The sequence below is a fragment of the Pongo pygmaeus genome, chromosome 11 (assembly GCF_028885625.2).
Source record: "Pongo pygmaeus isolate AG05252 chromosome 11, NHGRI_mPonPyg2-v2.0_pri, whole genome shotgun sequence".
Lineage (NCBI taxonomy): Eukaryota > Metazoa > Chordata > Mammalia > Primates > Hominidae > Pongo > Pongo pygmaeus.
In genome coordinates, this window is record NC_072384.2 from 38015152 (window position 1) to 38031265 (window position 16114).

The following is a 16114-nucleotide window of genomic DNA, read 5'->3' on the forward strand; positions in this document are numbered from 1 at the left end:
CCCTATCCTGCTATAGAACATTAAAACTTATTCCTTCTCTGTAACTGTATGTGTCCATTAACCAACCCCTCTCACCACCTCCAATATACCCTTTCCAGCCTCAGATACCTATCGAACTACATCTCTACCTTCATGAGATCAGCTTTTTTTTTTTTTAACTCCCACATACGAGTGAGAACAAAAAGCATACCAATTTATCTCTGCCAGGATAGACAAGAAATCTATACTCTGGCTTGTCTCTGGAGAAGGGCACAAGGTAGCTATGGAAAAGAAGTAGGAAGGAGGCCTTCCTCTGTATACCATTTTGGTACCTTTTGAATTAGAAATTAAAGTAGTGCATTACCAACAAAAAGAAAGATAGAAAAAAATGTATACTCATCTTCCTTGCCTTAGTACGGGAACTGGAATTAGCATGATTCTTGAATTTTTGTTTCCTTATCTTAAGAATTCTCCACATCTATTTTATATGGATCTTTTGGAAAACACACGTATTTAAGTAAACAACTTCCCTACATATCTTTCAATGCAGTTTAATACCATATATATGACACTTTTTAAGATAACAGCTTTATCTGGGCATTGTGAAACATTCAAAAAGTATAAAATATGGAGAACCTATATTTTAGGTGATGGAAAACGTAAAGAAGTATGAGTAACAGGGCAAACTCAAAGTTGTGCACATTAAATTATTACTGCAATGCCTAGCATAGACTCAAACACACAATTCAACTAGACAAAGATCAGAGTGTGCTAGAGTATATAGATAGAGAAGATTTTGTGCAATGTTGTTGTTAGGTCATGCCAAGCTGCAGTAACACATTCATCCTAATATTTTAATGATTAAAGAACAATGCAGTTGCTTATCTCTCATATAGCAGTCCAGGGTAGGTTTGGGGTTAGTTGAGTGACCTTTTTCCATTATCAGAAAAGTATTCAAACTGGGGATTTCTTTGTCTCTACCAATGTGTCCTCAGGGCATCTATCCCAGTCAGACGAAGGGAAAAGAACACAGAGAAGCATGGGAACATTCTTGGGTGAGTCTACTCCTAAAAATGCACACACCCTTTCCTCTCACACTCCACTAGCTGTGGCTCAGTAACAAGGCCACACCATACTACATGAGATGCAGGGCTAGCCACACAGTTGACCTTTCCATTGCAATAGAGAAGTAGAATGAATTTTGGTGGACAGCTGGGAGTTCCTATCCCAGATACGGAACATCAGTGATTTGGAGGAATAAAGAAGATGACGAATGGCTTTGCCCAGGCAGGAAAGACAGTAAGTATAACAAGACTGTTAAACCTAGCCAGGACTCCATTTCTTTAGCTGATAAAGAAAACTCATTCTAGATGTTTTCTAAAATTGTTTCTGGCTTTTAAATTTCTGTGCTTCTGAGAGCTAACATTCTGTGGGTATTGTGTTCAGCTGAAGCAAGGTGCTCATGTTTGAAATGGTGCAAAATAACTCTTACGATGTGGGTAGAGTGGGTCTTGAATAATCAGTGTATTGCACTGGAGATTTTTTAAAAAATCAAGCAACAGATATTGATCAAGTACCTACTTGTGATGGTTAATTTTAAGTGTCAACTTGACTGGGTGAAAGGATACCCATATAGCTGGTAAAACATTACTTCTAAGGGTGTGAGGGTGTTTCTGGAAGAGATGAGCATTTAAATCAGTAGACTGAGTAAAGAAGATCCACCCTCAGCAATATGGGTAGGCACCATCCTATCTAGTGAGGGCCTGGATAGAACACAAAGGTAAAGGAACAGCGAGTTTGCTCTCATTCTCTTGCTAAGCTGGGACGTCCATATTCTCCTGCCCTTGGATATTGGAACTCCTAGTCTAGGGCCTTTGACCTTGAACCATGAGCTTTCCTGGTTCTCCGGCTTACAGAGGGTATATGATTGAACTTCTTAGCCTCCATAATTGTGTGGGCCAATTCTCTCCATGTATGAGGATAACACATCTTCTTATACATTTTTCTACATGTCATATTGGTTCCATTTCTCTGGAGAACCCTAACATACTATACACTTTACCAGGTGCTGTGGAGGACACAAAAGAGTTAACTCATTATTTTAGAAAATAGATTAAGTACTACAGATGCACCTCAACACACGGGGTTACGTCCTGATAAACCCATTGTACGTTGAAAATCCTAAATTAAAAATGCATTTAATACACCTAATCTATCGATCGTCATAGCTCAGCCTAGCCTACCTTTAATGTGTTCAGACACATCAGCCTATAACTGGGTAAAATAATCTAACTCAAAGCCCATTTTATAATAATGTGGTGAATATTTCATGTCATTTATTGAGTACTTTACTGAAAGTGAAAAACAGAATGGTTGTACGAGTACTCAAAATGCTGTTTCTACTGAATGCATATGGCTGTTGCAACGTTGTAAAGTCAAAAAATTGTAAGTTGAACCATTGTATATCAGGGACTGTCTGTATTTATGGGACAGCTGAGTTGAATGTAGAGAAGGGAAGTTGAAGCAGAATGGGTTATGTTCCCAGGATTCCAGACCTCACAATACGGGGTAGGAGATTGGGGTGAAGATGAAATGATCTTTGAGTATCATCTACAAGACTTTTCTGAAGAAAAAATAATCTCTAATATGAACTTGTTTTCCTGATTTGTCTCTTGCAATTGGCAATATTAAGTTGTCATTTATTGAGAGTTCTGATTAATCAACATTGAGTTAACTTTAGTCTCCCTGCAAGTAAGAATGCATGACTCCATCCTCTATATTTTACAGGCCAGTTAATTAATTTAAAATTCTTTATGAGGTGAAATCAAACCTTTAGGCAATCAAGATATTCCCCAAAACATACCAATTCCTGTGAAAATATATACTCAAGTGCCATAATCACCTGAAAACTTCCCAATGTAGTGTTCTACTGCTGTTAATTCTTAGCCAGTCATATTGCTAATGTATTCCAGGACTCCTATCTTTGGATATAAGGATTTAACCTGACTTACTTTGGATTTATCCTGACTTACTTTTCTGTAGTTTCAGTTTTAAAAAAATTTGTGATCACAGATAAATTATTTTCCTAAATATTTTAGGGGGAGGTTATTTCCACCATTTTCAGGTTCAGTTTTGGCTACTGGGTCCTGTCTTGTTATAAATTCATTGCATTAATTTTTGCTGTCTTGAATACCTGTTTCAATTTACCTTTCTTATGTAACACAAGAGCTGGGACTAGGAGTCAGGAGAAATACATTTCAGTTGGGTTTGCCATTTACTAGCGGGCACATCATTACCCTCATGGGGACTTGGGTTTTCCTGTCTGTCAAATAAGAGGATTAAGAAGGTAGTGTAGGTTGCACTCTCTTTGAAATATTACTCTTCTATATGTTAATATGTGTATATGTTTAAAAGTTCCGTTGCTTTAGTTTTTAAACAGTTTGTGACTGAGTGCAAAATTAGCTTCCATGAATGTCTTTTTCCTCAATAGCAGTACTAAAGGGCAAAAAATGGTTTTGTAGAAATGTGTGTATTTGCATGCTTAAGTGGGCTCTGATTTATATTGTTCCAAGTACCATTACTGACAGTTAGGTATGCTTTGAAATGAAATTATGACTTAGAAATATATGTGGCATATATTCTACTCCAACTTACAAACAAGCTTATGGGAAACTTTAAAAAAATTCCACAAACCCTGCTAACATCTAAGAACTGTATAAATCGATTTACAGGTTTTTTTTTTTTTTTTTAGCATAGAAATAATGTTCATATCTCTCAACTTTTGAACATCAGATAGTTTTAAACCTCATTACTTCATGTCAAAACAATAATAATCATAATGGCAGCTCACAAGTAGAGTTCTTTCTTACTAGATGCCATGCTATGTACAAAATGTTTTATGTGAGTTATTCTTTTGCCCTACTTTAAAATCTCCACAGCCAAGATGCCTATTTAACATGTATCTAAGGGAAACCTTCTTGTTCAATTGGTATCACACACACACACATGCACAGAATAAGCCCTTGTGAGGAAAAGAAACAAGGAAAACAGAGTCTTTAAAAAATAACCACCCAGGATTAATGTGACAGATCTAGCAAATTCTTTTTATTTACATAGAAATGTGTACACATACTTTCTCTGTACACAGAAAATTCTAAGTATATATATACATATATGATTCCCACGTATTTTACAATAAATAATATTTTACTCTTGTTTCTAGGTGAAAATAAAAAGATGTCTCAAAATATTAATCACCAACCACAAAATTACAAAAACACGTGGTGAACTCAGAGCAAGAACTTCAAGCCTGTACTACCACACACTAAGCTTAGTACAATTTTTACAAAAGACAAAAATTGAACACTGCAGATATTACCGGTAAAAGGAAAGAAATGAAGATATAAAATAGAGAACAGAGCTCTTGGTTTTTTGAACAGTGTGGTAAGAGTATTTCTTGTTGGTTAGGACTTCTCTTCCTTTAGTCCTGAATTTAATGTTTTACTTTAATTAATATTTTACAGATAAGAAGGGAGAAAGAAGTTAACATCTATTGTAAAAAAAAGTGACCATTCCATGAGCGTCCTGAGTTCTAGAAGCCTTTTTCTTGGCCAACCAGACCCCTGTTTCTGTTCTAATTTAATGATCATTCAGTTCTACCATATAGGACTGCTATTCACCCCCACAGGGAAGATGAGAAGGGCACTGACTGTGAAGTGACATTAATTTGAAAGTCATTTCAAAAGTCTGGTAAGCCAGGTATCTTGGTTGTCAGCACTTAATAATTAGAAATGTTTAAATATAACTCTCTATTTCCACATAGAGTTTGATCTCTTATTCAAATATTAACTAAATGCAAGGAGAACTTAATCTGGGAGGCTAGAAATAATGAATCCATAATCCTGAAATTTCCTCCCTCTACTTCCCACTTTTGTTTTCTATTCTAGTCTAGGAAACAAGCACTTTCTCTCAACTTCAGAGCTGTTCTACACATGTGTAAAGAATCACACTATCAAATCAATTGAATAAAGCTCTAAGCTATAGGATGCATACAATTTTGTCATTTTTTGATTAATTCCACGGCATTTGAATTTATCAGAGGAGTCTAAAAGCATCATGATTTTTGTTATTGTTCAACAAACTTATTCTCAGATTTGCTTTCCCATTACATCAGTATTCAAACTCAGGGGGAATCATAAGAATGGTGACCAACACAGGGCTAAGTGCTTAAATCACATTCCACACAACTGTAGCTCAGATGATAAGGAACTTGGTTCCACTGTGGCACTGTAACTTCACACATGAATTTTGAAACACATTTTACCTTTTCTTCTCTCATATCAATAACAGCACAGATGGATGGGGGAAAAGATAGAAATATTAATAAAGAGTTCCAATGTCAAAAACACAATTCGTCTATCAAATACAATATTTTCCTTTACTGCATCTGCTATTTCTGCAGTAACCTTCCAAAACATATTTCAAAGGCAGGCTCATTTCAAGAGCAATGTTTATCACATGCATAACTTTGTTCCTTCTTGTCACATATTGCTATCATTGATGTTTCTTTCAGAGAAACAATAAGATTTCTAGAACTTAGTCATCTTGCATGAAAGTGATGGTTTCATAAACAGTTTAACTTTTTAGATAAAGGTACCTATGATAGAAACAAACAAATTTCACATTTAAAGATGTCTCTTTTTCTTTTTTTAAATTTGAAAACCTGATAGGGAACTATTGTGCACTGCCAGAAACAAAAGGGATCCTTTATCATAAAGAGCTGGGCTTGTTTCTTGGTCATTCTAATCAAATATATATGTATCCCTCATTTCCACCACAGCAGGAAGATCAGCCAGAAGATAAGTATGGGGTCTCACTATGGTAATTGTAGTCAGGGCACACCTTTTGCACGAGTTTATAATCAACACTGTAAAAGGCAATGTAAATGCAAATGACCTTGAAGGGCTTGGAGCACAACCAAGACACATGGCTCTGAGTCTGCTCCTGGTAGCAGATCTTGGATGGGTCAAAGTTGCACAGGGCGGTCTTTTTTGCCCGATCTGTTTTTTCATACTCAATGCGACAATTGAAAGATTTGGATTCCTTGGTCTCCAAGGTAGACTGGGGGGAAACTTCAAATTCCACCACCTTGGAGGGTGGTACCAAGCTCACTGAAACATTGCCCAGGCCTGTTGAATTATGTCGGAAATACACACTGAAGGTTCCATTTCCATGGTCAACAATTTTCCCTGTGATGAGGAGATTGAGTTTGACAGTTTTAATGTTGGAATGAAAGTCACCCCATCCAAACATTTTCTTAAATTTTCCTGTTTTTACTATTGGCCTCCGTTTAGTTCTTGCCAATGGCTCCCGAATCTCCGTGATGTTGGCCAGCCAATCCCAAAAGTTTTCCATGCTGTCTGCATACGCCATGGGGCCGGGCTTGGGCACCGGAGACTGTTTAACAAACAGGCGCAGGGGACTGATGATCCTTGAGTGCACCACGTTGCCGACCAACGTCCCTGGAGCATCTTTGTCTTCCCAATCCAGCCCCTCCGTGGCATGCACCACTTCCTTACTGTCACAAAATAGCTATTTGAAAAGAAGAAAGAGAAATAAACTTTAGATTAGTGCTGTGACTGCGCACTCAAACTGAAGTCAAAGCGCAAGGGAAATTCTTTCAACATTATTTAGATTCTTGTTCGACAGCATTTCACACACACAGCCGGGCTCAACAGTGTAACAAGATGAGCATGTAATTCAAGCAATGGAAAATTGTGAGTATGAAAATTAAAAATGGTGAGGTTAAGAACAAAGTATTTCATTTTAATGGGTTGATGTGGTTTTAGTCTCTGTTTCCTGATCTTCACAATTCTATTTTCCAGATTGGGGGAGGTAGTATATTTTGACTTCTCATTTGATATAATCATCAACTTGTCAACTCTTTTCTTTCAGGTGGAAGACAAAAATAGAGTGCTGAAGGTATCTACAAAGGAGCTAAAAACTGTGAATGATATTGATGTCTTTTGAGTATATTTGGAAACATTAAGGGGATTATTACGTTCAAAGGCTTATAACATGTAATTTCATAGCTGTTTATATAATTCCATCTCAAACTCTGTAACAAAAAAGGCACGTGATGAGGATTAGAAAGTTCTACAAAAAGTTTTAGTTGAAAAAATATAAGTAAAAATTTAGTTGCCTTTATAAAAACAGAAAGTAATGTAGAGAGGCATATTTTGAATTAATAGGTTGTATATGAGTTAATAAATTTTATTACAACTGAATTATATCCTAAAATAATTGCTAAGAAAATGTCATGTGCATGTGTTTTATGGGTTCCTCAGTATTTTGGTTCAAATCATAGCCACTGAAATGTAAGACTTTATTTGCATTTTATTTTTCTTTTTATTCTTTGTATAGTACAAGAGTCCCCATGTTTACTAAAAATAATTTAGTTAAGTAGATATGGATTTTGAGGGACAGAATCACTATATATGATGCTGTTGCATGGAGTGAATATTTATGGATGATTTATAAAAAGTCTGGAAAATAGAGGTTTCTAGTGGAAACACAGCCTCTTATCTCTAACGGCACAAACCACTCTTGTAATGATTCTATGGAAAACTGTCAGCATGATTAAATGGATGAGGAAAGAAGTGAGGCTTTGGTTATGTACTTTCTCTAGCCCTTTCAAACTTGGCAAAGCACTTGGTAAAAATGCTTTCAGATTATTCCCAAAATTATTGCTTTCAGTCCAATTTTGAAAATAAATGAAAGACATAGCCTGGATTATAAATACTGCATTTGACTAGATGGTATAGTTTGATAACACGAGGTTATCTATTGTATGTTCATAAAAGTTTAGAAGCTTAAATCCTAACAAGACTTTGTGAAAAGTGTTTCCACCTATGTCTAGTCCCCAAATCACTTTAAGAATCCAAGGACTCAAAATGTATAGATAGGTTTCTTTAAAATTATTTTTTGCTTTGGTAAGGATGGGAGGGTGCTACAACATATACTTCTCCCTTTGGTTAATTTCCTGGAAGCTTTTCTTCCGCTTTTCTGGAGTTTTAAAAAATTCAGAACAAATTGGTATGATGCATATTCTTACATTTTGAGAACCTAAATCCATATGGCCTCTTCTTAGGGGCTTATACACCCTGAATTGATACTCCTTTCTCTCTCCTGGTGTTGAAAGGCTGGCAGATTCCCCAGGGAAAGAGGGATCATTACTCTGGATTTCTGGCTCAAAGTATTTCTGATACTGTAACTACAGCTTTCTGATTTTGCACACTTTTTTTCTCTTTTATTGGTATATAATATTTTACATATTTATGGGGGTACACATGAGTATTTGATACATGCATAAAATGTGTAATGATTAAGTCAGAGTATTTAGGGTATACATCATCTCGAATATTTATCACTACTATGTATTGGGAATATTTCAAGTCCTCCCTTCAAACTACTTTAAAATATACAACACGTTGTTGCTAACTATAATGTAGTCACCCTACACTGCTGTTGAACGTCAGAACTTGTTTTATTTTATTTTAAAAAATGGGATTAATTTTTTTTTTTGGTAGAGATGGGGTCTCAGTTTGATGCCCAGGGGGTCTGAAGCTGCTGGCCTCAAGTGATCCTCCTGCCTCATCCTCCCTAAGTGTTGGGATTACAGGTATGAGCCACCGTGCCTGGACTAGAACTTATTTCTTCTATCTGACTGCGTTTGTACTCATCCATCAATCTCTCTTCATTTCCCCCATCCCACCCTCAAATGCTTCCCAACCTCTGGTACTATCAAAATTCTCTATTTCTATGAGATCAAGTTTTTTAGCTTTTACATATGGGTGAGAATATGTGTCTATCTTATTTCACTTAACATAATGACTTCCAGTTCCTTGAATACTATTTATTTATTTTTAGAGACAGGATATCACTCTGTCATCCAGGCTGGAGGCATAATCATAGCTCACTGCAACCTCAAACTCCTGGGCTAAAGTGATTCTCCCTCCTCAGCCTCCAGAATAGCTAGGAATATAGGTGCATACTACCATGCCTGGCTAATTTTTTTTCCTTTTTTTTCTTTTTTTTTTTTTAGACAGTCTTGCTCTATCGCCCAGGCTGGAGTGGAGTGGTGCAATCTCAGCTTACTACAATCTCCACCTCCAGGGTTTAAGAAATTCTTGCACATCAGCCTCCTGAGTAGCTGTGATTACAGGCATGCACCACCATGCCTGACTAATTTTTGTGTTTTTAGTGCAGACAGGGTCTCACCATGTTGGCCAGGCTGGTCTCAAACTCCTGGCCTCAAGTGATCTGCCTGCCTCGGCCTCCCAAAGTGTCATGATTACAGGTGTGAGCCACTGCTCGGCTTAATTTTTTATTTTTATACAGATGAGGTCTTGCTATGTTGCCCAGGTTGGTCTTGAACTCCAGCCTCAAGTGATCCTCCTACCTTGGCCTCTCAAAGTGTTGGGATTACAGGAGTGAACCATCATGTCCAGTCCTTTGAATACTCTTACTCATGATGTGTGCAAACTTCATTCCAATCATTTGGTAATAGCCCATGGAGGTCAACACCCAGACTCTGATTCCGACTTGTTTCCTGAGAATAGAGACAGCCTGGTCCAAGTGACCTGTCCCAGCATCTCTGCAGAAAGAGGGCCAAGGGTGCACGGGCAGATGAGAAGCTCTTGCTAATCAAGGTCCAATTTCTCTTCTGTGATCATGATTCTTGCTGCCAATAGTCTACTACCTATTTTTCACCTGTTTCCAGTATTTCATGAGATTTACCCTGCTTGGTAAATGCTTACAGACACACCTACCATTTGCAGAACATCTAGTTTACAAGAAGTGCTCCCTTACTTCCCAATCTCTACTCCCTGATTTGGTACAGCTTCTGAACTTCTTCTCTCACTCCCACCTTCCTTCTTCTACTTCATGCGATAGAGCCCTTCTGACATTTTCCCCTTTAAGCTTGCTTTTAAAAATATGTCTTGGTTCTTACCTTTATATATCATAATATCAACTACTTTATTACAAATACCGTGACACTTTATCAGCAGAACTAAAATACATTTTCATTCAAAAATATTTTTTCAACCACAAGTATAAAAATATTCTTTTATCAGCAGCAACATGCCCTCTTTTTCTTTAAAGTGCTTGTTTAATGCTGTATGTTCCCCTAAATTTTTTTCTGCCTGGTTCATTTTTCTTATTTTAGTGCTTTGCCCAATTTTCTCCTCACTTTCCTGTTACTGATGAACCCATAAGAATTGAGCCCATCATTCAACAACCAGTAAGTTTTGCAATCATGTAGTCTTAGCTGATCTTGGTGCACTTTCAAATACATGATAGGCACCGATACCTTAAGAGATCCTTCTCTTGTCCCTAGGACTTTCATTGTGATAGTTCTCAGATTACTCAATAATAATGATAATAGTAATAATAATAGCAATAGGACATTACTGAGACATTTTCAAAGATCTGAAAACTTTCCTGATAGCAGTTTATGTTGTAAGAGAACATGAACCAAATATATGTGACTCTCTTTAAAAAAATGAAAGTAGAAAACATTCTAAGCTTATCAAACAGATAAATTGAGTGTCATTATTTGCTTTTACAAAAGTTGTTTTCTTCTTTGGAAAAGGTTCCCTATATGAGAATTTGAAATGAAATTAGATTTCTAAAAAAAAGTCATTCTAACACACTACGGTTCATGTCCAAACCTGCTCAAAGAGCCCTTGATTTTAAGATTAGTCAATATAATAAAAATAATAAAATTTAGCTAATAGCAAAGATATATAATGTTTCTCTCTTCCAGTGACAGCATTCACTGGCAGTACCTTAGGTAAAAAGTACATATATATACATATATGTGTATATATATACATAAATCTATATAAAAGCACTTTTTTTAAAATTTGGCTTTCCTTAGCACATCATATTTCTAGCTTGTTTTGACAACAACATTAGTCAAGTTGGAAAAAGTGTGTACAACCTCATCCGTTTATTACTTTAAAATACACGGACAGTTCTCACAAGTGCTGACTTCCAAATCTAAACCCAAATCTCAAAAAGCTATCTGACAGTGATTTACCAGTAGAAGAATATAATTTAAAGGGCAAATATATTTCTCTATGTCTTTAAACAGATGACAATTTTATCTCCCCTGCTAACTTTCAGCCTTGGTGTAACTTGTTCAGCCTTCCTCTTGTTATAAATCATCCCTTTATAACATCAGTATTGAGAGCTCAGGCACCCTTTTCTACACCAGGTCTACCTAGATGGTTATATGACCCAAGTCCCCAGTCCACATGCTCAACATGAAGATCTAATCAGAAGATTGGAGGCTGATGAGCCACAAGCCTGCCCACCTCCCCACTGCTTACCCATATATTCCCAATAGGGAAGCAGCCTGATATGATGTTTCCATCATATCAGAGCATAGGATTTATTGCCTAATGGCATTGTCACCCCTTGCTCAAGTGTATGACCTGAACCTCAGTTTTCTCACCTATATCTCCTTTGCTGTTTGGCTGTAAGGACTAAAAGAATGGACGGAAATTACTGGGCCTATTTCTTGGCAAAAGGCATTCGATGACTGATGGCTCTTCCATGGTCCAATGGATAATCTTGTGCCTCCTACTCAAGAAGTGTCTCCAAAGGTTTCTGTGAATTCTCAAGCCTCCAGGAAACTGATTAGTGGTTAATTGAGCAACTTGTTCAGTGCCATGTGATAAATTAATGACCAAGTAGAAATCAACCCACTCAACCCCAGAACATCAATCAAATGTTTCCCTATGTTTCTAGTCTTACTGGCATCTGAGTCACATCCAAATCCCAGGTGAGCTCTCTTTGCCAACAAAATGTGTTTATAGATCTTTGATTCCAATCTACTACATGAATCAGCAAAGGGAGCTGAGAATATAAAGTGTCTGGCAGGTGCCCTCATTCCTGAACAGACAATTTCTGTGATACAACATGCTGGGAGAAGAATGTAGGTGGTTCTGAATCTGTTGGTAATCCACTCTGTCCAAGGCAAGATTGTTAAATGTTATCTACAAAACACGTAGCTGTATATTCCTGGTTACTTTTGTATTTGCTGGGGCTCTTCGTGCTAATTTCAGTATCCCTGCTGTCTTTTCCCCCATCATATTATAATAATAATGCAAAAACATTTAACCTCAAGCATAAAATGGAGTTTTACAAAGGGGAAGAAAGAAAAATTGCTGTGCTTTATCTGTTTGAACATTCCTTGATTTCAACACATTTATCAAAGCTTAAGTAATTTATGTCTTGGCAGGGTGTATCAGTTTCACAAAGCACACACATTAGCTCGATACAATGATATCATATTAGCTTTTTCTGCATCTTACAGAAGAGCTCAAAAAGATTAATAAATGCAGAAGCCTTCATCAATTAAATGAAGCAGGTGGAAGGAAGGGAGTAGAGGAATAAGACTGTATTTCATTTTGGTTCTTTTGTTTTTAGGGGGGAAAAGCTGACAGGTTCAAATCATTCATCATAACAAGCTAAAGTTGAATTTTACTGATAATTAAATGCATTTTTTCCCAAGAGGCAGAGAAGCTGCAATGAATTTTATAGTAGCAGATGTGAGAACTGTCACAAATTATGGAAATAATTTATAAACTAAAAAGCATCTTCCTCTGCAAACATTATATCAGAAGAGACTTTTAAAACTGTATTCACTATATATTTTTTAATAAACATTTTTATTTTGGAATAATTTTAGTTTACAGAAAAGCTGCATAATACAGAGTTCCCATAGACCCTGCACCCAGACACTGCACTCAGTATCCCGTACCGTTAACATCTAACACTATAGTATATTTGCCACAACTATTAAACCAATATTGATACATTATTACTAACTAAAGTCCATACTTTAATTGGATCTCCTTAGTTTTTCTTTAATGTCTTTTATTTGCTCCAGCATCCCGTGCAGGATCCCACATTAAATTTGGTCATCACCAATCCTTAGGTTACAAAGATTCTCAACTTGTCTTGGTTAGAAGTTTCTCAGACTTTCCTTGTTTCAGATGAACTTAAATGTTTTCTGAAGTACTTGGCAGATATTTTGTAGAATACCCTTCAATTTGGTTTTATTCTATATTTTTCTCATGATTACACTAGGGTTAGGGGTTTTGAGGAGGAAATACACAGAGGTAAAGTGCGGCTTTCATCACTCCCTCTCAAGGGTACATGCTAAGCAACTTGTCACTGTGACATGGCACTGTGATGTTAATCTTGATCTGGCTGAGGTAGAGCAAATGTATTTTTTTAAGGTTTTGTTTTCAGAATTCTCGTAAGTGTTGCAGATTGTTGTTATCATAACCTTAGTTGAAATTACCTTTAATTCAGTGGCACTTGGTTTAGGATTTTTTTTTAAGTCAGGAACTCCAAAATTTCAATTTATAACTCTTTACAGTATCACTGAATTATCTAAAATAACCTCAGAGTTGTTTAGGAATTTACAGACTATTTCTAAATTATTCTGGCAATTTTATGTGTTATTAATGTGTCTGTCATCACCATTATTCATATCACTATTTTATTTTTATTTAATATTAATTCCTTAAAAATTGCACCCACTTTGATAGTTGATAGCTCTATAAAAAAGAGCTTATTCTATGAATATCTTATATAGAATTAGAATTACTTGCTGACTACATTAGAATCAAGTATCCCTTCTCAGTTTAGAAGCCTGCCCATTTTACTTTATTCTACACATCCAGTGAGAAAGGATCAGTCTTTAGGTGCAGCTTTCTTTGTAGGTCAACTTGTTTATCAAAGGGAAGGGAGCTAGTGAAAGAAAACATCACTAAGGATGATTCTATATGTAGAGCTCTGGGTGGTGCAGGGACACAAATGCTACTTGGTTTCCTCTGGGTTCTATGACAGTCAGATATTTTCCACATTTATAGGATAACCCTTTCCTACAGGTTCATCATGGTGACAGCTCCGCTTCTTCTCCGGAACTGTATGTTGGGCTGAATCCTGAACAGCAAGGGGAAAAGATTTCTCCACACTCACTGAATAATGAAAACTAAACAAAAAACATTCAAAACTTTGAGCTTCTGGGGTTCAAATTCCATTTAATATAAATCATGCCTTTATCAGAACAGTCCTAATAGGTGGTACTTTTGTTACTTACAGAGACACCAAGGGAAGAGATATTGCCACCACCCTTGCTGTCCTAGGCCAGTGATTAACAAGTCTAAATGACACGTTTACTAGCACATATTGACTCTTCACCTACGTGGCTCCGGGGGAGTAGCAGAGGCCTGATTTTTTTTTTTTTTTGGTGACAGAGTCTCGCTCTGTCGCCCAGGCTGGAGGGCAGTGGCGCGATCTCGGCTCACTGGAAGCTCCACTTCCCGGGTTCACACCATTCTCCTGTCTCAGACTCCCGAGTAGCTGGGTTTACAGGCATTCGCCACCACGCCTGGCTAATTTTCTGTTTTTACTAGAGACGAGGTTTCTCCATGTTGTTCAGGCTGGTCTCAAACTCCAGACCTCAGGTGATCCACCTGCCTCGGCCTCCCAAAGTGTTGGGATTACAGGCGTGAGCCACTGCGCCGGGCCGAGGCCTGAATATATGCCCTTTCTGACTCAGCAAGAAGAGACTAGGTGATATTAACACACCCTATTTAAGAAAATGGAAAGCGTAAATCAGTTTAGAAATATTTCCACAAAAATACTATTTTATTTTTGCAGGATTAAGCTTATTGCTTCACTGATTTTGCCTATACCTGCAATCACAGGAATGCTATTGTATTCTAACATTGTACTGGCTAATCACTGGACTGAGAAGAAAAAGTGGAGTGTCCCAATCAAATCAGTGCATTGCAGAAAAAAATCTGTCACTGCATCCTCCAGTGGCTGAATTTACCCAATCAGAAAAATTGTCCCAAGAGCAAAGAAATGAATAAGAAAAGGAGGGGCAATGAAGTCAATCAGGACAAGCAGGGAAGAGCAAGAGACAGGAACAGAAGTGCTTTGATTTATTAGAAGGATTTGGCGTCAGGAGCATAAAAATGGATAATGGGTGCTGTAACTTAACCATCCCAGCACACTGTGCAAGCCACATTCCCTCTCTGAGCTTGGTTTTCTTAATAGTAAAATGGTAAAAAGCACAAGATAGGGTTGCACTTCAAAGAGATGAAGGAGGCTGCAAAGTGGAAAGTGAATTAGAGCGAGGCTGGTCTACAGGCAGGAATACTTGTAAGGAGGCGAATACTGCACCACAGAGAAGTGAGGAGACCCTCAACCAGGTTCACAAATGTATGCGTTCATTTTTTTAAACACTTATTTGACACACACTTTTCAAACACATTTCAGGAGCCCGCATTTGTGCTGTAGGCACTGAGAGTACACTGCTGAGCAGGACAGACACAGGTCCTGTCTTCAGACAATTTGCAGACAGCAAGGGGGTGAAGCAATTCACCTCGTCATAGTTCTCATAAGGTCCCATCTCTTGTTCTCTCTCTCTATATTTATACATCTCAGTATATCAGAAGGTGGAAATGCTAAATCTAATTAAGGGAACAGGGTAAGCAACAGGGCAGGGAGTGAACAGAATTAAGCAATTAATATCTTTATTTGGAAGAGTGAAATGAAATCCAGGACTCACTGGTTGACAGTTGATAAAGAATGAATTTGTGACAAGAAAACCAATTGATCTTGGAATTTATACTCCTTTATATCTGGTTCCAAATTGTATATTGATTTGTTTATAATTACTAATGAGAGTGTGATAACATTGTAAGACAACAGTTATATTTTTTTCCTAGTGAAAGGCTAACTTGGTGACTATTTTCATGACCATAAACAGGCTCCGATGTTCAGTCTTTGCTGAATTCCTGACTTGCAGCTACCAGCTACAGTGCTTGGAAGCGGTGACCTCAGCAGGTCTGGCCTTTCACCTTTCTACCTCCAAAGAGCTTTTGAAGGTGCATAAGATGCAGTCTTGGGTTCTGGGACAGTCAGCCCTTTGTCATGATTATGCTATAGCCTTCTTCTATATAATCAATATAGTATGTATTAGTGCTACTTGATAATTAGGTAACTATGCTCTGGATTAAAAAGAATACTCTGAAACAATATA

General features: G+C 37.2%; 1 protein-coding gene across 1 annotated transcript in view; it reads right to left on the minus strand.

Moving 5' to 3' along the window:
• Positions 1–4055: 4055 nt before the first annotated feature.
• The window catches only part of NXPH2 (neurexophilin 2), a 115668-nt gene continuing 103609 nt past the window's right edge, over positions 4056–16114 (minus strand). The window contains exon 2 of the mRNA XM_063648455.1: positions 4056–6570. Coding sequence (XP_063504525.1) covers positions 5827–6570 — 744 coding nt within the window. The 3' untranslated portion in view covers positions 4056–5826. The remainder of the gene's footprint in view (positions 6571–16114) is intronic.